At 38.2% G+C, this 23947-nt stretch overlaps 2 protein-coding genes across 2 annotated transcripts in view; both read right to left on the bottom strand.

The window, feature by feature from the left end:
• Positions 1-1473: 1473 nt before the first annotated feature.
• cstf1 (cleavage stimulation factor, 3' pre-RNA, subunit 1) lies at positions 1474-9050 on the bottom strand. Its single transcript, XM_053483620.1, has 6 exons — positions 8980-9050; positions 6185-6373; positions 3822-4099; positions 3517-3714; positions 2902-3292; positions 1474-2115 (listed from the first exon to the last, which is right to left on the bottom strand). The coding sequence occupies exons 2-6, from the start codon at positions 6351-6353 to the stop codon at positions 1856-1858; spliced, it is 1296 nt and encodes a 431-aa protein (XP_053339595.1). The 5' UTR covers positions 6354-6373; positions 8980-9050; the 3' UTR covers positions 1474-1855.
• Positions 9051-11799: 2749 nt separating this feature from the next.
• The window catches only part of eif4g3a (eukaryotic translation initiation factor 4 gamma, 3a), a 56290-nt gene continuing 44142 nt past the window's right edge, over positions 11800-23947 (bottom strand). Inside the window, exons 20-34 of the mRNA XM_053483806.1 lie at positions 21998-22102; positions 21747-21882; positions 21225-21328; positions 19468-19561; positions 19227-19332; positions 18695-18897; positions 17516-17631; positions 16785-16957; positions 16487-16612; positions 16078-16159; positions 15482-15580; positions 15231-15377; positions 13906-13987; positions 13506-13652; positions 11800-12775 (exon numbers count right to left, since the gene is read on the bottom strand). Of these exons, the coding sequence (XP_053339781.1) occupies positions 12594-12775; positions 13506-13652; positions 13906-13987; positions 15231-15377; positions 15482-15580; positions 16078-16159; positions 16487-16612; positions 16785-16957; positions 17516-17631; positions 18695-18897; positions 19227-19332; positions 19468-19561; positions 21225-21328; positions 21747-21882; positions 21998-22102 (1902 nt within the window). The 3' untranslated portion in view covers positions 11800-12593. The remainder of the gene's footprint in view (positions 12776-13505; positions 13653-13905; positions 13988-15230; positions 15378-15481; positions 15581-16077; positions 16160-16486; positions 16613-16784; positions 16958-17515; positions 17632-18694; positions 18898-19226; positions 19333-19467; positions 19562-21224; positions 21329-21746; positions 21883-21997; positions 22103-23947) is intronic.

The following is a 23947-nucleotide window of genomic DNA, read 5'->3' as shown; positions in this document are numbered from 1 at the left end:
TTTGAGGCAACAGTTAGTAGAAATAATGGTCATGTGTTTACATGCATTTGCTCTCATATGTACTGTATATGTAAAATTAAATACCATACTGCCTAACAAGAAAAAAATAAAAACTGATCTCTCACACACACAAGCATTTCATCGGACAGACTTTACCTTTAATTACGCATACACATATAGTCAAGGCATTGTTTTGAAAAACGTAAGCAATGTCAACATTTATTTTTGTCCAGAGTTGCATTAATTTTTAGCTGAAATCTTGTCTCAATAATTTGTGGCAAATTCATGCGTGAAAAATATTCTTCATGCTCCCAAAACACCCTTCAACAGTTTGAGTCCTGGAATGTATCTGTGCCATCGGGGTAGAAAATAATGCATAGATGTGATAACCAGCTCATTTAGTACATTCAGGCCTTCAGCTGACTTCATTTTATTGATAACTTTTCTGAACCTAGAACCGACTAACTGAAGCCAGATCATAACACCGCCTCCAGAGGATTGTACAGTGGCCACTATACATAATGGTTGCATCACTTTTAGACGATATTACTCTTTTTCTATTTCACAGAAGTCCAATCTTTATACTCTGTAGTAAACTGAAAACCCCCATGTAGGCTTACTAACAAGTTGTTTCCTTATGGCCACACAGCTGTTTAGTCCTTCACCACGGGTTCAAGTCCTGTTCACAGTCATTCATGAATTACTTCACACATTTCTTCTGTGAAACCGACAGTATTTGCAGCAAGTTTTTTTTTCTTTTTTTGCTTGATTCAGGCCAATAGTTGACCATTTTCGAAACACAGAAAAAGTTTTTAGTCAAACAAGCCATGCTTCTTCTGACATAATTATTCAAGAAATGAGAAGCTACTCACTGCATCAGTTAGGGTTAAAAGAATTCCTGATAATTCAAATATATCGATCGCTCTAATTACAAGCTTTTAACTATTCACTCATTCAAATCTAGCTGTCGACTTTGTTTTTCACTAGGCAGTGTATATAAATGTATGTTAACATTAAATAAGCCCATACTTATTAATTATATTTATTAGGGATGCCACAAAAAACATTTTGAGCAAATGAGAAAAAAAGTTTCAGTTTCATGACTGAAAAGAAAATATTAAAAACTTTTAATCTAACCTAAATTTTTTAATGGTAATTATAATTAAATGGATGCATTAAAACCATTTGAGTTGCAGATTAACTGTAAAAAACGATTGATTTTAAACTTTATACTATTGATTTGTTATTTAAAATACTGTTTCATTTTATTCACAATTGAGTTTTGTAAGAAAAGTGTTTTACATTTTACACTAAACAAGGTTTTGGCTGATGATTTTCACCACTGATATAAAAGCTCTTTTGGGACACATCTAATACATCCTCCCTGTTTTGCACAGTGTCTCTTGAAAAGGACACAGCATACTGTGTACTACATACTACAGTGTACTACAACATATTTTTGTCACCTATTGATTTGCTTTCACAAGATGTTTTATTTACAAGGAAAACAATTTGTTTATTTTATTTAAGGAAAAAAGCATTAAATGTATCAAACATGAAAAAAAACATGGAAAGAAAGTAAAAAAAAAAAAAGAAAATTCACTTGTCTCTTACAGAACTCATGTCATGCCTCACAGAGCACAACTTTGTTACGCTCAGATGGCTGGCACAGACTTATTACAAATGCTCAAGTTCCTCTACAAGTTCCTCTGCATACAATGGTGCTCTCTAGAGTTCAGACACAACAACTACAGTCCTGATATCGCTGAGACCACGTTATCTGGTAAACCACTCACTGTAGGTCTAAGCCTTTTCTACACACAGACCTGAAACTCAAGAACAGCCTCACAGCTGCTCAGTCAGTGGTGGTCCGGCGGTACCAGAAGCGAGCGCGGAAGTCGTCACTGCACGTCATGAAGCCCGGATTGGTTGGGGAGTGCACGATGCAGCGCACAATATTATTATGGCCAAGTGAGAGCAGGTTCTTGCGTTCAGCTGTGCGTGAGTCCCAACAGCACAGGCTAACCGTTCGCTCATCCGGCAACAGCACGTAGTCCTCTGTGTGGTTAAACACGCCTTGTGTGCGATGCGTCTGACGGCCACTCAGTCCTGCTCCTGTAATACACACAGCACAGGAAATGTCAAGAAACTAATCAGCTACTAGAACAAATGGCTTGGTAGAAAAAACTTCTTTGGGTTTGCAGTAGAACTTAAAATATACCAACAGCATAATTTCTTTCTCCCTATTGTGGTCATGATAACATGAGCTTAACCGGAGACATGCATCTATCTGAACTGCTGCTCATGCTGCATCACAGACATGTGTTACAATCTGCTCATTTATAAACAAACACACGTTGCACACACAGCCGCGGGGAGTGATTTGTTCAGTCACAAATGCCGTTCAGTTCAGGTTCTGTACAGGACGTAGTTCATCTGTTTTGAGCCTTCGGGTTGCCCCTAATCATTTGTTCATCGTGTGACAACTCCACACTTCAATGCAGTCTAAACTGGAAAGAGAATTGATTAATTCACCTTTCGAGTCATTCGTTCTTCATGTCACAGCGCTATAAGCTTAACCTGTGCATTCTGAGCCGGAAAAAGAAACTGATTAGTTCATCTCTCGAGTCATTACTGTAGACCCAGATAAATAATTAATTCATCTTTTCTTTTTCTTGAAACTTTATCTCTTTTGTCTTTTGCGGCAAAGAGTCATCATTCACATCCAGAGCATATGGTGTTTTAAACCTTTTCCCTCATATGGGTGTGGCACTGTGTGGAATCGAAGTTACAATCTCTCTCTCATCTAAATGTTAAGACTAGCTTGGTTCTGGGCACTTCCTCCCGCTAGATATTCAGAAAGATTTCTCAGCTTATACTAATGCTGGATTGTAATCTCACCCGTGTACTTGACCAGTGTGCGACCAGTGGAGATCTCCCACAGCTTGGCCACAGAGTCCTTGCCACTGGACAGAATGTACTTCGAGTTTTTGGAAAAGACGGCTGAGCAGACCTCGGCCCCGTCGTGCGCCTTCTCGAACGTGGACACGCATCGGTTGGAGATGCCGTCCCACAACTTTATGCTGCCGTCCTTGCTGCACGTGACGTAGGTGTTGGCTCCCGGGTTGTAGCTCACGCTGCAGATGGCGTCCGTGTGCTGATCCAGAGGGTTGCACGACACAAAACACTGGAATGTATTGACATCGTAAAGGCGCAGTGTTGGATGCTGAGTCCCCACCAGCAAGAAATCTCCTGACGGGTGAAAGGAGATGGAGCGCAGCATTTCTGCTTCCTGTTGAAGAAAAAGATGTTACAAACCTCCAACCAATGAGAACAATTAAACGATAACAGTTTGTGTGGTGCAGATATATATTATTTTTTCTTCTTCTGTTTGCTGAACAAGAGAAGAAATCCTTAGTAATGCCTTATTAAACTTATTAAACCCAGCTTTCTGTCTGATAATTACGAATAAATTTAATCAGATGTATACATACTGTATGCCCTTGAATGAAGTACCTGGATGTATTTAAAAGCTCTTTTTGCTGAGGGCTTGGAGTAGTCGAACAATTTGAGTGTGTAATCGCGGGATCCCGACGCTAGGATCTGCTCGGTGGGGTGGAAAGCCAGGCAGGTGACCTCATCTACGTGGTCATACAGGGTTCGGATAACCGGGTGATTCTCCATGTTCTGCTGCGCTGTCTCGTTCATCATCACCTGAAAAGGTCAGAAGTCTTTAGCACTTAAAAAAAAAAAAAAAAGTCCCTGTCATGGTTAACAGTGAAACTGTTAGTTAAAAAGTGTTTAATATTATTTGTGCTCACCTCAAGGGGCATGGCGCTCTTGGCCAGCATACGCTCCGTGTCTAGGATTTTAATCGAGGCGTCTGCAGAGCCGGTGGCAATGAGCTGTCCGTCTCGGCTGTATGTGGCCACGCGACACGGCCCTTTGTGTGATGTCACATAGCATGTCTCGTACTCCGAAGCCTCAGGGGACATGGTCTGCACGTCGGCGTCAAACTCTAAGTCGATGCCGACACCTGGGGCCACCGTGTCCGAGCGTCCGATGGCATACTGTACTGCGCTGTCATCATTCTCCATTCCTGCAATTATACATATTGTATTTAACAAGCTATCTGATTATTTACACTATATGGAATACGAATGGGAATCAACAATGACCACCCGATATATCATCACGATACCTAGGTGCTGATTTGATTAAAATAACAAATTCTATAAGTATTATAATAAACCAGATTCGTTATAAAAGTTTTCTGATTTTGCTACAATTTTAAGACTTTAAACCTATTAAAAAAACTTTTCATGGAAATATCCTGGATGTCATTTGCCATAATTGTTACTTCTAAAGAAGCAGAGCATCTAATTTACTCCTATCACACAGGATGAAAGTATGTGGATAGTTTAGAGTGTAGAACTTGTATATACTGTCACCTCAAATGCCTCCAAAGTCTCAGAGCGTGCAAGTTGAGAGGCTTTTAGCATGCGCCACTTTTAACGCACACAATTTTCTAGACTAATCTATTTTGGAGTAAAAAAAAAAGACTAGTAACACAACACAGCTTTGGATTTGCTCATTATTCTGCACATTGTCTTGCTCATAACTGGCCTGCTTTCTATAACCCAATTCCATTTAAATCTATTTACTTTTATTAATTTTACATAGTGTAATTTTTTTATAGCCAATTTTTGATCTATATTTTTCTATATTTTTTTCTCTTATTTCATACTTTATATTCTTGTTTAAAAACTCTTATTTAAATTTTAGGGTCATCAGCAGTCATATATGCATTTTACTTTGTATCATACTGTGTATAACTCGGTACGTGACAAAAATTAATTACATTTTTTTTTTTGTTAACTAAGTTGATCCTCCCCCATCTATAAAATGGACCAAATGGCTCATTGCTAACCATAATATAATAAAATTAACCCGTTGTCAATTAAATACTGTATATATTAGAGGCACCATGGCAAATAACAGTACAGTGAAAGATTGCGAGTAACGCGGTTTGCGAGTGTTCCGCACGACGAGCAAAGATTTTTAATAAATTTTGACTTGGAAAATAAACAAGTCTTGGTTTACGAGTACCGAGTATTCTGTATAATGCATGCACTTCTTGTTTTAACGCCGAGCGTCATTTGATCAAAACTGAGCCAACGGTTTTTCTCTCTCTTGTGCTGCAGAATTGTGAGTAATCGTCTCCCCTGCTGGGTCTTAGTGCGCGTCTCTCACTGGTATAATCATCATGTGTGCACACGTGTACTGTTTACTACAACACTGTGACCACGTGTGTGCGTAAAACACATTTTATTTTGTGCCTGTACGCGTGTGTGTACAGCGCGTGTGATGAATAAAGCAAAAGCAAGTCTCATTAGAGAGGTTAAAAATCCACTTTCTCTCTCTGCTCAGGGCTGCTCTTTGTGTGTGTGTGTGTGTTTGTGTGTGTGTGTGTGTGCGTTCGTGCGTCATTAGACACTGTGCTACACATACATACATACACACACACACACACACACACACACACCCCTCCTACTTCTTCACACACACGCACTCTCTCTGCTCTACACAGAAACACTGCTCTGTCGCGATTCTTTTCAAAAGTAAAGTGAAGGTTACTTTGTTTTTATTATTTTTTTTTACAGCAGTGATTCCATTAGTGTGTCGCTCAATCGCGTCATTAAAAAGATTTCTTGTTTATTTTTCCGATGATAGTGTTTCTGCTGTGTGCGTGTGTGAAAAGATTGGAGGAAAGGTAAGTGTGTAAAACGGGAAGGGAAAAAGGGGAAGGGGCTCGTTACTTTAGCTTCACACACACACACACACACACACACACACACACACACACACACACACACACACACACACACAAATATACAGCCTGCGTGCACAAACGGAAACACTTATCTGTCGGGATTTATTTTTGTTTTAAAGGTAAAGTGCAGGTTAATTATTTTTATGGATTTATTTTTGGGGGTTGTGGAACAAATAATTTAAAGTTTCTATTATTTCTTACGGGAAAATTCAATTTCAAGTTTACGCATGTTTTGGAATATGAGCTCGCTTTCGGAACGAATTATGCCTGTAACCCAAGGTTTCACTGTACTGAGTTGTTTTTTCCACCAGAGGAGCGGTAAACAGCGAGTCTTTAGTAAAGGTATCTTACCGATTTTGGCAAGCTGCATAAGCTGCTCAGACGGGGACACCACACTCTGCGGCTTCACCTCGCTTATAAGGCTGTTGGCGATGTTAGTGTAACCGTCATACAGGAGCTGGCTGATGATCAGCTTATACAAGTGCTGTCTGTCTTTCAGAGTCGGTTTAGGGCGATACATCTTTGTGGTCAGTGCACTTTCTAAACAAAATCAACAAGACAAAACAAATGGCACATTAGGACATTAAAAGGATGCAAGCATACAATAAAAGCCTCAAATTAAATCAAAATAAGGAGACTCTTTAAGGCAGACAGCTTTTAAACAGTCATTATTTTATACATTTTGCAAGTGCTGTCTATCTGACATCAGATTAAAACATATTAATAACAATGGTGGATACAGAACATGTACGCAGTGATCAGCTTTAACATCTGTACCACTGACAGGAGGAGTAAATAATATTGACCATCACTGTACAATGGCCATTCTCAACGGGTGGGAGATATTAGACATCAGCCAGTTCACAAAATAGATAGTTGGATACAGAAAAAATTGGCAAGTGTAATGAATCGAGTGACTTTGAAATATGCAAAGTTGTGCTGGCTAGATGACTGAGTTACAGCAATGGTAACATCGGCATAAAGAGGGCAGTGATGCACATAGGAAAGCAAACGCTTTCCTGGTTGGATCGACCTTACAGAAGATTTGCTGTGGCATACATTGCTGAAAAATGTAATGCTGGGTGGGATAAAAAGTGGCCATAACATACAGAGCATTACAGCTTGCTTTGTATGGTCATTTATTTTGCTCATGTTTCACACAAAAAAAAATCATCAAAGAAATTTAAGGTATAACGATTTTGACAATAACCAGAGTAAATAAAAAACACAGTTTCTAAATGGTTATTTCAATGATCTTGGGGAATTAGTTTGTTTGTATTTGGGTTTATTGACCTTGCCATAAATATGGCAAGATTCACATCAAATATTAAGCTGATTTATGATGTTATGAAAATGCAAGTGATTAAGAGAGTAGTGAGAAATAGATCACAAAATAGCATGGTCTTGGTCAGAAGAACAAGGTTTTACAATGTTATATTCTTTATGTGTGCTTTAGACAGAAATTATAAGAGTTTTTCTGGTGTTGCCTTGCAGAATGTTTTTTTTTTTTTAAATCTTGTTCCAGTAGAAATCGTTTTCTTATGGTGTTAAAAAAGTATGTGTTTTATGGTTAGGATAGTTCTGCAGCACTGACTTTGTGGGGCTTCTTCATCCTTTAATAAATAAGCATGGGTAATGTTTGTATTGCCTATATGGCACCTTGTATATACTAGCTGGTCGTGTCTTAATTCGAATGTGTGGGGGCAGTCCAAACCTACCTGGCCCTATGGGAAAAAAAAAAAAAAAAAAAAAAAAGGCACCAGGATGCACTATGGGAAGAAGTGTTCGTGTTCTGGGCAACATTCCGCTGAGAAACCTGGAGTTCTACCATACATGTGGATTTTAGTTTGACTCACATATGAGGTGATATTAAAAAGTTTAGAAATTTGTGCAACACAGACCCGGTCACTTTGACCATATGTCCTCCCTATTGACACTCTGGCTCATGGGGACGAGTTCTTGATGCTCAATGACGCAAATGTTGAAAAGGATGATGAGCATACACCTGGTCGAGCTGTATGCTGGGGCAATCAAGAACGATTCGTTCTTTTTAAAGGAATTTTTAACGTGACTTAGAAGAACGAGTAGTCTTGGAGAGTGATTTATTCATTTTCTACTGGGCGCGCATGCGCAAATCATCGCAAAACCTCCGTAGGTCATTCATTCCTATGTCACGTGACTCCCATAGATCCTATGCAGTGTAACGGATTCAAAAGAACGAACGACTCAGATTGGAAGATATGAGAGGCGAGCTATTCATTCTGCTTATTGTAATATGTCCTTAGCTCCATTGTGATATTTTAATTACTGGAGCTATAGCCACAATTTGTGTATGTAGACGTATTGTGGGTCTTTTTTATTGAAAATGCAACATTTTATTTTATTTCTAATCAAAAGAAAAATAAATTATCTAAATAACTCTAAAAAAAAAAAAATTCGTTCATTTTGATAAACGAGATTCTAAGAACCGAGTCACTAAAATGATTCAAACTTCCCATCATTAGTGGACCTGACTGGCCTTTTGACCTTTTTTTTTTTTTATAGAAAATTCAAAATTCACTCTTTGTTCTAACTTGCTGTCCATGTACAGCTGTACAGCTCCTATTGTGGACAGGACAATGTCTTTTGGCACACTGACTGATGATGAAGGTCAGTGCTCCCTGTGCTGCCACCTGTTGGCGTGTTACGGAACTAGAATCGAAACTTGTCCGATCCGAACTTATAAAACTTAAAATGTGCAAAACATGACGTGCCACAATCAACCTGAGCCATTCAAGATATTACAACGTTTTGTCATATAAATGTCTTATATACGAAATTCTTAGTTTGCAGTATATCACGGGTTCTGCATGGTTTCCTTAAACCCGACTCCTCCACAGTCTGCATATATGTCTAATTTATGTGTGCAACAGTATCTAACGTCCGTTAGCTAGCAGGCTAATATGTGTGTTGCTCAGAGTAAAACGAGCTAGCAGCTGACTGTTTACACGTAGCTTAACCGCTAGAAAAACCCAAGCACCATTCAATTTCTCAACAAACAACAATCAAACAGGACTAAATGTTATATACCATGAACAGTCACACTGGTGCGTCGCAAATAAGCACTTATGTTTTTTTTATCATCTCAAAATGACTGAATGCCTTACCAGAGTTAGCAAGAAAAATCCCAGAGCCACGCACAGAATTCTGGGAAATTGTCTGCTAAACTAAAAGTCCCTGCATGACTCCACATTACAGGGACTTACTGGACGTAGCCTCGCATAGAACTCTGGGAAAATGTCCGCTAAATTTAAAGTCCCTGCATGTCACAGTACAACACGAAGTCTGTGTGTGTGTTTAAATGCATTAGCTTGTGCAGTAGTGTGCGGATTACAGCTAGAATTATACCACACAGTAAAGTACTATGCTATTATGGTATTTGTGTAATGTATTTATATTATTATAATGTTATAATGCAGTTCTGACCTTTATTGTGAGCACTTGTACTTTAACGCTTTTGTCCATTAAAGCTTTGTAAGGCAGGCAAAAAAAAATTTTATGCACACCTCAGAAAAATAAAAACAGTGTGATCTATTAATAATATCTATCTATCTATCGCATATATATATATATATATATATATATATATAAACAGTGATTTATTAATATATCATAAAATAATATATATATAATTTTATTATATATATATATATATTGTAGCGTTTTAACGCCGGAAAGAATGGTGGAGAGACGAGTTATTTTACTTGCTGCCCAATGCAAATGGCTGGGAGCATTTTATTCACGAAACACAGATGAACCAGCAGCATAAACAACAACCCACATCACACATACCCTGGCTGAAGCCAGTAAACCAAACACCTTCTCCCAACAGGGTGAACACATAACAGCCCCTCCCGCAAAGCATGATGGTTCCCAAGCGAAACCCCGCCCCCGCCACACTATATATATATATATATATATATAAAGTATTAAAATATTTATACAAGTTTCTTGTATCTTTTTCTGAAGTGTGTATAATTTTTTTTGTCTGACACAGAGTGGGCCATACATAGAAAAAATAACTATTTTAAACTAATACATTTTTTTAAAACATGTTTTTGATTTTTCAGATCCCCTAAAATGATGTTTGACAAAAGAGCAACAAATTAAAATTATACTGATGTTCACCCACATCTCCAATCCCATTGCACACATATCTTCAGCTGTGCTAATGCATGTTCAACAGTGGGTGAAATGTATTACAATGTGTCTCAAAAGTATGGTAACCATGTAATGCATATTATATGAATAAATTGATTCTTATAAAAAATATAAATTATTTTTATATATGGAAAACTATATGTGTGTGTGTGTGTGTGTGTGTGTGTATACCCACCTTGTGCCCAAAGTACTTGGACGAACTTCAGGTAACATACGCATTCATCGCAATCGGCTCACGGGAAGAGAAAATATGCTACTTTGAAATTTATTCATTAAAAAATCATTTAAAAAAAATCAACCTTAAAAAGACAATACTACATCATAAAATTCCACAAATGGCACTGTACATTTTTTTAATACACACTTATGAGCGTGCGATTGAAATCTATTTAATAAACATGCACTTCATTATTTCCTTCATTCCCCGCACTTCAAAATTCAACAGATGGCTTTGTAAATTTTTACACCTTGATTTATTTTAGTAAATCAATTCAAAAAGTAAAACTCATTGTATCAATTCATTACACAAACTAATTTGAAGTGTTTCTTCACATTTTAATGATTATGAAAATTTTTAACCCTTGTGGGGGAGATTCATAAATAGTGGACTGCACCTGGAGTCAGTGATTCAAGAGCCACCATGCAAAAATGTATCCAGAACATGGGCTATAACTGTTGCTTTTCACGCCATTTAAGCCACTCTTGAACCAGAGACATCAGAGGCGTGTTACCCAAGGACAAAAAGACATGTTACCTAGGGCTAAAGACAAAAAGGACTGGATTGTTGCTTAGTGGGCAAAAAAAATCCTCTTTTCAGATGAAAGTAAATTTTGCATTTCATTTGGAAATCAACATCCCAAAAGAAAGAGAGGAGAGGCACAGAATCCAAGTTGCTTGATGTCCAGTATAGTTGTCAGTCTGTGTTGGTTTGGTCCACTGTGTTTTATCAGGTCAGATCAGTGCAGCCTGAAAAATGCAGCCTGATCTACCAGTAAATTTTAGAGCACTTTATGCTTCCCTCTGCTGACCAGCTTTTATTGAGATTGTGATTTAATTTTCCAACAGGACTTGGCACCTCCCCACACTGCCAAAAGTACTAATACCTGGTTTAAGGACTATGGTATCCCTGAACTCACATGACCTAAACCTATCTATGGGGTATTGCGAAGAGCATGTGGAACACCTGACCCAACAATGCAGAAGCGGTGAAGGCCGCTATCAGAGCAACCTGGGCTTCCATAACACCTCAGCAGTGCCGGATTGCTGCAGTAATTCATGCAAAGGGAGCCCTGACCAAGCATTAAGTGCTGTACATGTTCATACTTTCTGTAGCCCAACATTTTTGTTTAAAAATAATTTAGTTTAAATTGACTGACTTTTGGGTTTTCATTAGCTATAAACCATAATCATCAAAATTAAAAGAAATAAACACTTGAAATATATCAGTCTGTGTGTAATAAATGTAATGGTTGTTCCTCACCCAAATTAAAGCCTCTTACACAGCTGTTTCTGTATTAGTTAATGACTGTATTTCAACTTATATATGAAATTGATTATTAAATTGGTCCTTTGCACCTGCTTGGTATAGTTGGTTAATCATACAGCTGACTCTGATAAATTGATAAAGATAAACAATTAAAATATATACTTGAGAGCATTCTTACTTTAAGGTATTTCTTCACCCCCCCCCCCCCCCTTCAAAACTATTGCAACATTGACAAAGAATGATATACAAAATATAAACAAAGAAAAACTGCATTCTGCAATCGTTTTGATGGTGTTTAATGTATTTACAAGTTTTACATGTTCTCCAATAGCTGTTTATCACAAGCAGGCAGGGCCACAATGAAACGTTTCAACTTGCATTAGTAGTATTTTCATTGTACTCCTTAAATGCATCTAGTGTTCAGAATCTTCAGGAAGTTTTTCTATTTGTAAAACCTATGCATTCTTGCATAAACTTTTTTTTTCACGGTGAGAATTTGATGAGAATTTACCCAATTTCAACACTGAATAATTAAAACAGATGCAGTTACTGGGGTTACTTAAGAACAACACAACCTGAGAAAACAGTCAGTTTCTTTTAACTGCATCTTTCCCTTTATCCCCAAAAACCTTTCCTTCAAGCTTGTACATGAATTTCAGGGATGGTGAGTACATATTTCTTAATAGCCATTAATGTTATGGTATTTCTGTTATTTCTATCAACATTCCCCTTATTGTGAAGACCTGCAAATGTTAAATAGACTTTGAATTTGTGAATGTTTAAAAAAATAATAAATTAAGAATTTCACAACCTGCTTCTTTTAAGTTTCTTCTTAAAAAAAAAAAGGAACAAAAATAATTTTCTATATATATGATACAGGGGTTTTTAGTGCCCCTTACTTCCAGAATGAACATTTTGGAATCCATACCACAAGAAACCCAGGCATGACACTTTGTGTCACGCCGTGAGTGAAAACGTGTGTGTAGGTAGTGTGTTTGAGTACAGAGGGTACAGTTTTCCATTTTATTGGCAGCGTGCCTCCACGCGTCACCAGGTGGCCGCCGCCTCCTCACATCAATCGTCCTCGGACTCTTCCTCAGCCTCCCGTAACCAGGTGAAGAAAGCGGTGACTGATTTTAACGCTATGCCCTTTCCCCGCTGCTCAGCTGGGTCTTTACTTGTTTCCCACTTGTAAAAAGCATCCTCTGAAATCACCTCCTCGTCATAGAGGCAGTCAAAAAACATCCTTAAAAGATCTGCAAAGGTAAAGGGAAAAAAATAGGAAGTGTTAATAAACTTACAAATTATGTTTATGCATTTTTTTCTCCCTAATTTAGTCGTATAATTCCTCCCAGTCACAAGGGGGTCACACATTAAGGCTACTGCTATCACTCAGGTGGGAGGGCTAAAGACGATTACGTGTTTTCTCCGAACCACGTGACGCAAGCCGACCGCATCTTTTCGAACTGCTGTAGGGCCATGATTAATGTAGGAGCACAAAGAACCTCTCATCTCTCCCCTCCGAATGAACTCGGCCAATCAGCTCTCTCTAGACCTCCGGCTGTTAGAGGTTACAGCATCACCCTGAATCGAACCAGGGATCTCTGGATGATTGGGCAAGCACTTTACCACTGCGCCACTCGGAGTCTATGTTTATGCATTTTTAATGTGGTCTTAAGAAATAGTTTTCCAGGCCTACTGAATTGACTGTTTTAGCTCTCATTGTAAGTCCAGGCCCTGTACCTGACCAGTTCCAGAGGAATGTTTGTGTTTTTTAAGCCACACAGTGACCTATGATTCATCTAAGCATTAAAATTGAGAACTTAAGGCATGAACCAGTGAGAAACAGGTGCAGTTGAGGACAGATGACCAGGCTGGTGATTAGTATACTAGTAATGCTGAATGCTGAGTGGTTCGAACAGACAAAAGGGGAAATAAGGTTGCTGCTGAGAGGGTTATCTAGAACAAAAAAATAAGTTCACTTACTGGGTGGTTGATCCATGGTCACTATTAATGCCTGCAGTGCATAAAGTGCTTGCAACTGACGCTCAGTGTCTGAGTTAAAGTACTTTTGTAACACAGGGAGGTGTTTCTGTATGACAGCTGTGTCCACTCTGCAGGACGTATGCTCATCTGCGTGAGAGAAATAAAGCCAGAGAAAATATTTGTGCTGGGGCTACATGTGCACTGAACACATCACTGTAATGCTTATTTATTAGTATCTACAAGCCAGCTGCTGGATCTTAATGAGGTGTGCTTAATATGCATATTTAAAAGGGATAAACAGGTAATTATTACAAAATGTTCACCTGAGAAGCTTAGCAAGCTAAGAATAAGAGGGTTTGCAATAGGGAGGTTTTTTTCCTGCATAAGAAAATAAATTCACCTTTAACAGCTGCTTTACATACTGCGGTCATTAAAGCTCTTAGGAATGGGGAAGAGGTCATCTCAGATTCATCTACATTGGCCTGGAATAGAGGAAAAATATTCGTTTATATCATTTTGTAAAATAGAAACCATATAAGGGTTGATGCTGGGGTGTGATGTGGCTGGAAAAGAAGCACTTAATATAATATCGTTTATTATTTCTCCATTACAGAATGTCCTGGAGTGTGCCATTGCATCATACCATGCCTGTGATGATATTAGTCCAGTGTGAATCAACATGTCTGTGATTTGGCGGGCTCATATATAATTTATTTTTTTAAGGTTTTTGTTTCCTGTGTGCCTTTTTGTCCATCTTCCACAAAGAATGGAGGCTGCGTTGGAGTAAAAGTATGTTGGGTGCTGGGTCATATCACTATCACCATACAACAATACAATAAATATAAATATAAATATAATATAATATACAGTGCATATGGAAAGTATTCACAGCGCATCACTTTTTCCACATTTTGTCATGTCACAGCCTTATTCTAAAATAGATTAAATTCATTTTAATTCTTTATTACATTATCCTTATCCAAATTTAATTCCTTAGAATTCTACACACAACACACCATAATGAGAACATGAAAAAAGTTTACTTGGGATATTTGCAAATTCATCAAAAATGAAAAAAATTCGAAAGCACATTTACACATGATATTATGTTTGTTATTTCACATATCATGTATTATACAGTGCATCCGGAAAGTATTCACAGTGCATCCAATTAAGCTGCAGAAACACTTCAAGGATGATCAGGGGAAACAGGATGCGCCTGAGCAAAATTTTGAGCATCATGGCAAAGGATGTGAATACTTATGTACAAGTGCTTTCGACATTTTTACATTTTTAATAAATTTGCAAAAATCTCAAATAAACTTTTTTCTTTTTGTCATTATGGGGTGTTTTGTGTAGAATTCTGAGAAAAAAAAAAAAATTTAATCCATTTTAGAATAAGGCTGTGACATAAAATGTGAAAAAAGTGATGCAAAGATAATACTTTCCGAATGCACTGTATAATACAGGATATGTGAAATAACAAACATAATATTTATTTGTATGAAAACTTCATATATCCAGGAGATAATTCCGTAAATTTGTGTAAATCGCAGACTTCGCCCATCCCGTACAAAACTCAGATGTACTGTGGGGGGGGAGGGGGGGGGGGAATTGCTAAAAGCGCTATAGAAATAAAATTGAATTGAATTGATTAAGGAAATAAATATGATGGATTATGAAGGGAATGTGATGTATGTATACAGTATCTGTACCCAGCTTTACCTCCACCCAGTCAAATATCTGCTCATCACTGGCCAGGTCCTCTAGTAGGAGACGCTCAAGCTGTCTGTGCATTTCATCCGGGGTGAGACTGGGCATAGAAGGGGCAGGGTGGGCAGAGACACAGTCAGACAGTGTGAACTGCAGCTTCTGAAAGAAGAAGAATGAAAAGAAAAATAAGTTTTACACACAAGCGGAATTATACATATACATTAAAAGTATGAAGGAACAAACTGAACACCCTGCTGACTCACCTGCTCCGAGATGAAGCTTTGGAGTTCCTGTTCTTCTGACAGGAAATCACTCCAGTTAAGTCCTGCGTCTCTCCATAAAGTCCCCACTTTCTTATGGCCCTGGTGTAGGAAAGGATGCATCAACACAATTAGCCCTGGACTGATGTGAACCCATGGACACGTACATGCGTTATTTAAGAGAAACACTTAAAACCGAGCTGCATGGTTTGGGACAAAATAAATTTCCAAAAACCTCAACATCACTAGCAAAAATAATAGAATGCACTAAGCTTATCAAAATAAATAAACGATACAGGCACACAAATATTTTGCTCAATCGCCTTTAGCTTTGATTACAGTAGGCAATGTGGGGGGCCAATTAATGTTTGAAAGTGATTCCTCCTGCTCCCACATGACCATTTTCCAGCCATTTAATCTTACAATCTTTATATCTCCCTAGAAAATTAGAGATTTTTTTTGTGATTAGTTCTATTTACATTGTGTTTGTGTATGCGTGTAACAGTGATTGCTACTTGCCATTTCAACCTTTAAGTGATCAATGATCATGATTTTTTCCCCCCTGATATACACATTTAAACTAATTATAAAAATCTTACCATTTGTTTGCATAGTAGGTGTAGTATTTCCACCATTAACATGCCAGCTCTTCCCACTTGGAGCAATGGTTTACTTATTTCACTGTAAAGAACAAAAAGACTTGTTTCTCACTCAACTAGTTCATTATTGCATAATAAAGTCAGAATCGTCAAAAAAGTATTTAGATATAAAATGCAACCAGGATTTGCTTTTATAGACAAATAAGTGTCACATGGCCAAAAGCTGTTATGTACAGAATATACACTTTTTCACTGATATAAATGTGACATCTGAACAAGTACATTTACATAACCCTGGGATTTGCTTTGCAACTGGTACTTATTATACTTTGGTTATTTTAGTGCCTATAAAATGAACCAGAAGTCTTTTACTAGAAGAGAACATACTGACCTATAGTGTGGATCTTACCTGAAGAGTTCTTTCATGGGGATGCCTCCCTCTTTAAGCAGAGGACTAAGCAACTCAGCCAGATACAGCCATATGTGAGGAATGTCTATGGCCATGTCATCAGCCATTTCCAGTGTGTCCACCAAGCTGGAAAGCACAAGGAACATGCCTTTTTAAAATATCTGTATGGGCAATATGTGAACCCGGTACTAGGACTGTGGCCTTGTGTTTTATAATGAAAATTAAATGGTCCATGGCTGAAATCTGTGCATAGTTAAAACTAGGTAAAGAATGTGCGTGTGTGGTTTTGGGAATTTACCCTGCATACAGCTGGGCCCGTTGCAGGCTGCCCTGGTGAATCAGTTGGTAGAAGAGCTGCCCCATGTGTTCTCGGGCCATGTGACTACGCTCCAAAGTGGACTCCACTCCTACCCGCACAAATACAGCCAGCTGGGATACCTTCTGCAGCTCCTCGACACACTGTACTGCCTCCTACGTTTAAACATTCACACACACAAACACCAGTGATTCTTTACTAATAGACACATAAGTAATATGTTAGTAAATCAATCCTACATTACATCGCAAGGAGATATAACCGACGGACTCTAAATGTATGTGAGGCATAACAGCAGCAAAGCAAAGAGCTAGTTTTTAAGCAGGGGACCAGAATCTTAAAGTAATTTTCCCAACATTTTGTAGAATTCATGAATATGAATTATGGAAGCTGTTTTGAGAGCAAATGGATCCTCTACCTCTATTCTCTAATATCCATATAATAAAGTGCTCAGGGTTGTTGTTTACACTATACATTCTTTGTACAAGTTGCTACTTTGGTTACTACAGAAATAACAGGAGCAGAAAGAATTCCTGTCAAAGCTACAGTCATCATATAAGAGTTTAACTTTGCTGTGGCATGAACTAGTAGAAAAATAAATGTTATAAACATACATTTAGATTTCCAAACATGCATAATGGTAAAATGTTTAAGAAAACAGATCAATAAACGACCCAGAGCTGAGCAGAAGTGTGTGTGGGGGAAAAAATTACCTTGTAGTCATTAATGTGCAGGAACTCATCAATGATGGATTTAGACTTCCTCTCCATCTCCTCCTCAGACAGGACCGGCTTAGCCGGAAGCGCACTCACCGAGCTTTCCTTTTTCACTATCATGGAAAACGAGACGAAATTATTTTTAAAATATGTTGTATGTACATTTTTGGTTTGGTTACTTCATCAGTCCTAAAATGTATGCAGAAAGTGAAATAGGTGTGAAATAAAATATGGTAATACAGAAAAAAACCTTTCTTTTTTTTTTAACAGTTGTACAATAACACTATGTATGGTAAAGGATATGTGATGAATCTAATGTTTAAGCATAAACCTCTCATCCTATTGGCAAAAAAAACTGTCCAGAAATGGGTTTAATAGTCTTATATTGGTTTGTTGTAATCTTCTATTTAGAAATGGTAGACAAATTTAACTACATTCAAGATATTTTCACTTGCTAAGATTTTTTTTTTTGAGTACATCCTTTGACAAAAAAGGAGAATTTTAATGGAAATCTCTCTGCTTTTGCCGAGAAGCTACAAATGGGTTGTAGTGGGATTTTCAAGTACTGTAGATTAATTACCCATAACGTACTGTTTGTCAAAATCCACACACTAATGGTTTAGTTACCACAGAGTCGAACTTCTGTCATGGCCACTGAAAAGCTGTGGGGGGCGAGCTAAAGAAAAGGTTCAAAGATGCTGTGTGACCTAGGGTTATTCTACCTGGGAAATAACAAGTGCTCTATGCAGGAAAACTATTAAGAAGTAAGGAACGTAAAATTGTTTAGCGATGAGCCAATTTACTAATAGGTCCACAGCCATGTTGTCCATCATATACACAGCACCAAGTAAAAATTTGAGACACGTGAGAAAAGCGAAAAAATAATAACTTTTGATAATGGATTTTGACATTACTTCTTAAAATCTAATTTTTCTTATAGACTCATTTTATTTTAAATAAATGATGTTCGGAAATATTTAATGAACTTATGTGATAACTGTACTAAATAAGACTTTTGTATGGTGCTGTACAGCATGTGGTCTGATGTCATGTCGATGCATTTGTGCATGCAATAAATCATCTAGTTTAAATAACCACAGCAATGTGACAAATAGCTTCAGGTGTTTAAACAAGTAAGGAATATAAGTGTATGCTTGAGCCGAAGAGCTGTCTCACGAGGATCCCGGGACTGGCTGTGCTCCATGCTGCTTCTGTCCTCCGAGATGCTCGTTTTGCGGGGTGTGGCCTGTGTGTCTCTGCACGGCTCCTCAACAGCTGGACTCTCCACCAGCTCCTTATTGCTGCTACTGCGACTGAGGAGCACTGAGGGGCCTGAACTCTGAGGTTTCTCACTTCGCTCCCGACCGCAGCTGCCTCGACTGAGAATGACACAGACGGAAGAAAATGCAGAGCTGTTTAGAGATAGCTAAAACGCAATATATAAACAAGTCAAGTCCTGTGTGTGTGTCAGCTGGCCGTGAATGGAGTCAAAAAGGACACCAAAGTTGTCTGAGAGACCTGTTTAAGTGAATAGTGAATGGGATGACCTAACATCTCAATTCAATCAATGGCTGGCAAAGAACCAAAAAAAAAGCCAGGCAAAATGTGTCTGATAGCTGCTACCAAAAATAGAATTTATAAAAAATAAATATTACCTGGAACTAAGCCATAAGTTAGATGGTATAGAGGTTAGATGGAGAGGTATTACCTTGCTAAAGAGCGTCTGGAGTCTGGCTCAGGAGTTTGGGCTGGGGATACCGGGGTTGGCTGCAGAGCCGAGTAGCGGTTCAGAGTACTGCTACTCGAGTGTGACTCTGTAAGATCCAACACAAGCAAAGAATGAATCAGACCATCAAAAAAAAAAAAAATAAATAAAACACCACCCCAACATCCTGTTTCTTCTTTTATCTAAAGACCTGTGTCTCTTTAAAGAGGATAGATTCTCTCACCAGAACTGCTGCTGGCTTTGGCTCCTCCACTGCTGCCCTTCACCCAGCTGAGCTGAGCCCTGGGCCCGAGCTGAATCTTATCATCAAACTGAGACTGAAAGAGAATTGCAAAAACAGGAAAATGGAGTGAGTCATACACCATGGATTAACTTCTGTTTTTATATACAGTAGTGACGTTTCTTTTTCTTCTATCTCCTTACAAAGTTGGGTGAGTAAACAGCAATCAGTGTCTCAGTACTACATACTGTACTTGCAGTACTTGCATATACATTAAATACATAAAAATACATTTTATCAATAGTTTGTTACAATCCACTTAAACATTCTAATAATGATGTACAGTGGAACCTTGGATTACGAACATAATTTGTCTGGGAAGTGGGCTCGTATTCCAAAACACTCGTAAACCAAATCTTATTTTCCCATAAGAAATAATAAAAACTCAAATTATTTGTTCCACAGCCCAAGAAAATAAATACCTAAAAATAATTAACACAAAATATAAAGTAAAAATAAAACAAATGAGCTGTGTCTGTGAGCTCGCGCACACGGAGGGAGCGGATAGCGCCGGCCTCCCGAGTGTGTGACGCCGCCCCCAACGGTGCGTGAGCGAGCAGTTCGAAAAAAAAAAAAAAGAGGTTGACTGATGTCCCGTGGGTCGGAGGGAAAGCCTTAATGTGGGAGCCCCCCCTAGTGACGGAAAGGGAATTGGCCACGACCAGATTGGGGAGAAAATCGGGGGAAAAACACTAATGGAATCACTGCTGTAAAGTAAAAATAAAAAAATTTACCTCACTTTACCTTTGAAAAAAAAAACGCGACACAGCAGTGTTTCTGCATAGAGCAGAGAGAAAGAGTGTGTAAGTGTGTGTGTGTGTGTGTGTGTGTGTCTTTGTCAGCGAAAGTATGAGGTCTGTGTGTGGCACGGTGTCCAATGACACGTGCGTCCAGACACAAAGAGCAGGCTGATACAGAGAGAGAAAATGGATCTTTAACCTTTCTAATGAGACTTGCTTTTGCTTTACTGTACACACACACACACGCATACAGACAAAATAAAAAATCTTTTATGCACACACACGTGGTCACATTGTTATAGTAAACAATACATGGGTGCACGGATGTTGATCATGACAGTAAGACCCAGCAGGGGAGACGATTACCCACATTTCCGCAGCACAAGAGAGAGAAAAAATGTTGGCTTAGTTGCTCATGTTGCGCATGTATGATACTCTGTACTCGTAAACCAAGAATTGTCTATTTTCCAAGTCAAAATAAAAAAAAACCAAAAAAAAAAAAAAAAAAAACCTTTGCTCGTCTTGTGGAACCACGTTACTCGCAATCCGAGGTTTTACTATATTTACAACTAATGATAAAAATTTAGATGTTGGTCTTCGGCCTAAGAGTGCGACTTTTGGATGCATGGTGCTTTAATGTTGTCACAAACCTTTTTTTTAATTCATGGATTTAATCAGTGGACAAATCTTTTACAGCAATGGTTTACTGAAGATTGTGTTCATTTAATCGCAGGGGTAAAAGGCACCATGTTGTATGCACATTATGAAAAGGAAGAAACAGCTTTCAGTTATAAAAATTCTTGTTTCTACCTGTTAAGAAGTTTACATAAAGGTTTTAACATGTTCCTTTACATGTGGAAATATGAGACTATTCTTTTGTCTGGCGCTACAGTTCATGGAATAAATTATTTTTTAGTCAGCTGGTTGGAAGTGAGATGAATGAGGATATAGTGAACAAACCTTGGAGATCTTGGGGATCTTTGTGGGGTCTATTGTCCTGCTGTTCTTGGTCATCGGTACAGTGCTCCACGTCTCTTCTCTCAGACCACGCTGATCCCTCGGGTCTGTGAACAACATAATGACATTTCGCTACAGCTTTAGAACTTAATTTACTACACACTAGAACCTGGCATGCCTGCTGTTTTATTGCTTTATCTTTCTCTGGCGAAGTCTAAACTAAAGCAAAAACAGGAAGAGCAAATGAATACTAGCTTTACTGTGTTCTGCTTCTCATTTCATTTTAAGACAAACACGGGATAAATAAATGAAAAGAAAAATATATAGCACAAGTATATTACTAGCTAATTGCAGTTTTATTGATAAACACAAACACAGTATTAACTTCCTTAACCAGGCTTTAGTTATTAATACAAACTTAATGAGGTCACAGGATGAAAATATATATTTTTTAAAAATGTTCTATTGAGTCACATAACTTAATCCTGTTCTCAAACCATTTCTTTACAAAGTGATGCTGCTGACCTGGCCTCCTTTTATCCTTGGACAACAGCTGCTGGTGGACCTTCCTCTGCTCCTCCTGTTCCTCGATCCTAGCCTCTTTGTGGATCTGCTCAATGGTTTTCGGGCCCTGATCAGCCCTGCGTGACACCCAGTTATGCTAAGAGCACAGAGATTTACCAGTTACAAAAAAACAGTTACCAGTTTTTTTTAAAATAAACAATTAACAACAATTAAGACATTAATAAATATCAAAAACTAACAAACACACACACCAGTCTGAGGTCGATTACATCTTGTAGCATGAAACGGATTCGGGATGACGTCTTGCGCTCTTTGACAATTTTCTCCATCTGCGCGAAATACTGGTCCATGCGAGGCTATTCACGGATACAGAAAAGAGGCTAATCAAAACCACTGACTGTATCTTGACTTCAATCATTTTATACTCTCTCTCTCACACACACGCACACACTAACACCACAGACACTCCCACAAGTAGTTTCTTTACAACATAGAAACAAAACGCCACAAACCACTCACACATCTGTACTGTATCTAATTGTTTTACATGAATGAAGAATTAAACATGTCTTATAAATAAATAAAACCCAAATTACTTCTTATAAATGAAACAAAAAAACAAAAACAAATGCCTATAAAAACACTGAGTCAGGTAGTGAGGCGGGTAAGACTGACTACCGCCCCACACACACTGAGAACAGTGACAGCTGAGCTCAGCTAAGCGTGGTAAAGGAACGAAACTTTCTCTCATATGGAAAACATCTTGTTTGGGGGTACATTCTTACACACTGACACAACGAAAACAAATATTTAAAAGGCCTTATTCAATCCCCATTTTCTCAGGAAAAAGCAGATGTTTTCAGAATGCCATTTCCACAGCCATTTGCCAAGGGTACAGGATTGTGCAGTAAAATTAAAATTTCCATGAAGTTTAAAAAAACAAAACAAAAAGGAAGGTAAGCACATCTCAAGCTTTTATGTCCTTTTTAAATAGATGATTTTCTAGTGATGTGCATTCCTAAGTGAAACAATTTAGTTATTACAGACACCAAACATATTTCTTATGTTATTGAATATTTAAACTAGTTGCCTTTTGCTTTTGTGACAGCTTTGCACACTCTTGGCCTTCTCAGTCAGACTCATGAGGTTTTCACTCGGAATGATTTTACTGTACGTCTGATCATCTGATTCAGCACTCGATCACTCACCTTTTAGTCAAACAGCTCTTACATAACCTAGAGGTGTGTTAGGGGTCATTGTCCTGTTGAAAAACAAATGATTGTCCCACGAAGTGCAAAACAGATGGTATGGCATGTTGGTACAAGATGCTGGTAGCCATGCTGGTTAAATGTGTCCTCAATTTTGACTAGTCACCAGCAAAGCAACCCCACACCATCACACCTCCTCCTCCATGCTTCACAGTGGGAACTACACATTCAGGTGCTGTCTGTCATCCTCTCCATGTCTTACCAAAAATTTAACATTTGGCCTCATTAGATCAGTGGAAAAACTCTCCTGTGGTCTGATGTCCCATCCAAAGTAATGGTTTCTTTCTCGCAATTCAACCATAAAGACCTGACTCATGCAGTCTCCTCTGAACATTGGAAGTTAAAATATGTCTGCTGCTTAAACATAGAAAAGCATTTATGTGAACTCTAACCTAAGGTGCTGTAAATCGGTGTTTTTTGTGGCTGGTAATTCTAATAAACTTATCCTCTGCAGCAGAGCTCTAGGTCTTCCTTTCCCAGAATGGTCCTCATGAGAGCCAGTTTCATCATAACATCTGATGTTGTGGCAACTGCACTTTGAGATACATTCAAAGTTCTTGAGATTTTTCGGATTGACCTTCAGTCCTTAAAGTAATAATAACCTTTTCTTCTCTCTTTACTTAAATTTCGTGCCATAATATTGTACAGTAGTTGTAGTAGCACTTATAGGGCTATCGGGCTTACTCTAGGCAAGGCACACCTGTGAATTGAAAACCGTTCCAGGTGACCATCTCATGAATCTGATGAGAGAAGGTCATGGGTGTGCCCAGGGCTATTCAAAGCTAAATGTAGCTACTTTGCACAATCTAAAAATTTAGTCTGGATTGTTTAACATTTTTGTTTATTACATAATTCCATACGCGTTCGTTCATAGTTAGGATGTCTTCAGTATTAATGTACATTGTTAAAAAAATCCATTTATCCATCCATCTA

This window comes from Clarias gariepinus, chromosome 23 (assembly GCF_024256425.1).
Source record: "Clarias gariepinus isolate MV-2021 ecotype Netherlands chromosome 23, CGAR_prim_01v2, whole genome shotgun sequence".
Lineage (NCBI taxonomy): Eukaryota > Metazoa > Chordata > Actinopteri > Siluriformes > Clariidae > Clarias > Clarias gariepinus.
This window is presented reverse-complemented; position numbering and strand designations above follow the sequence as displayed.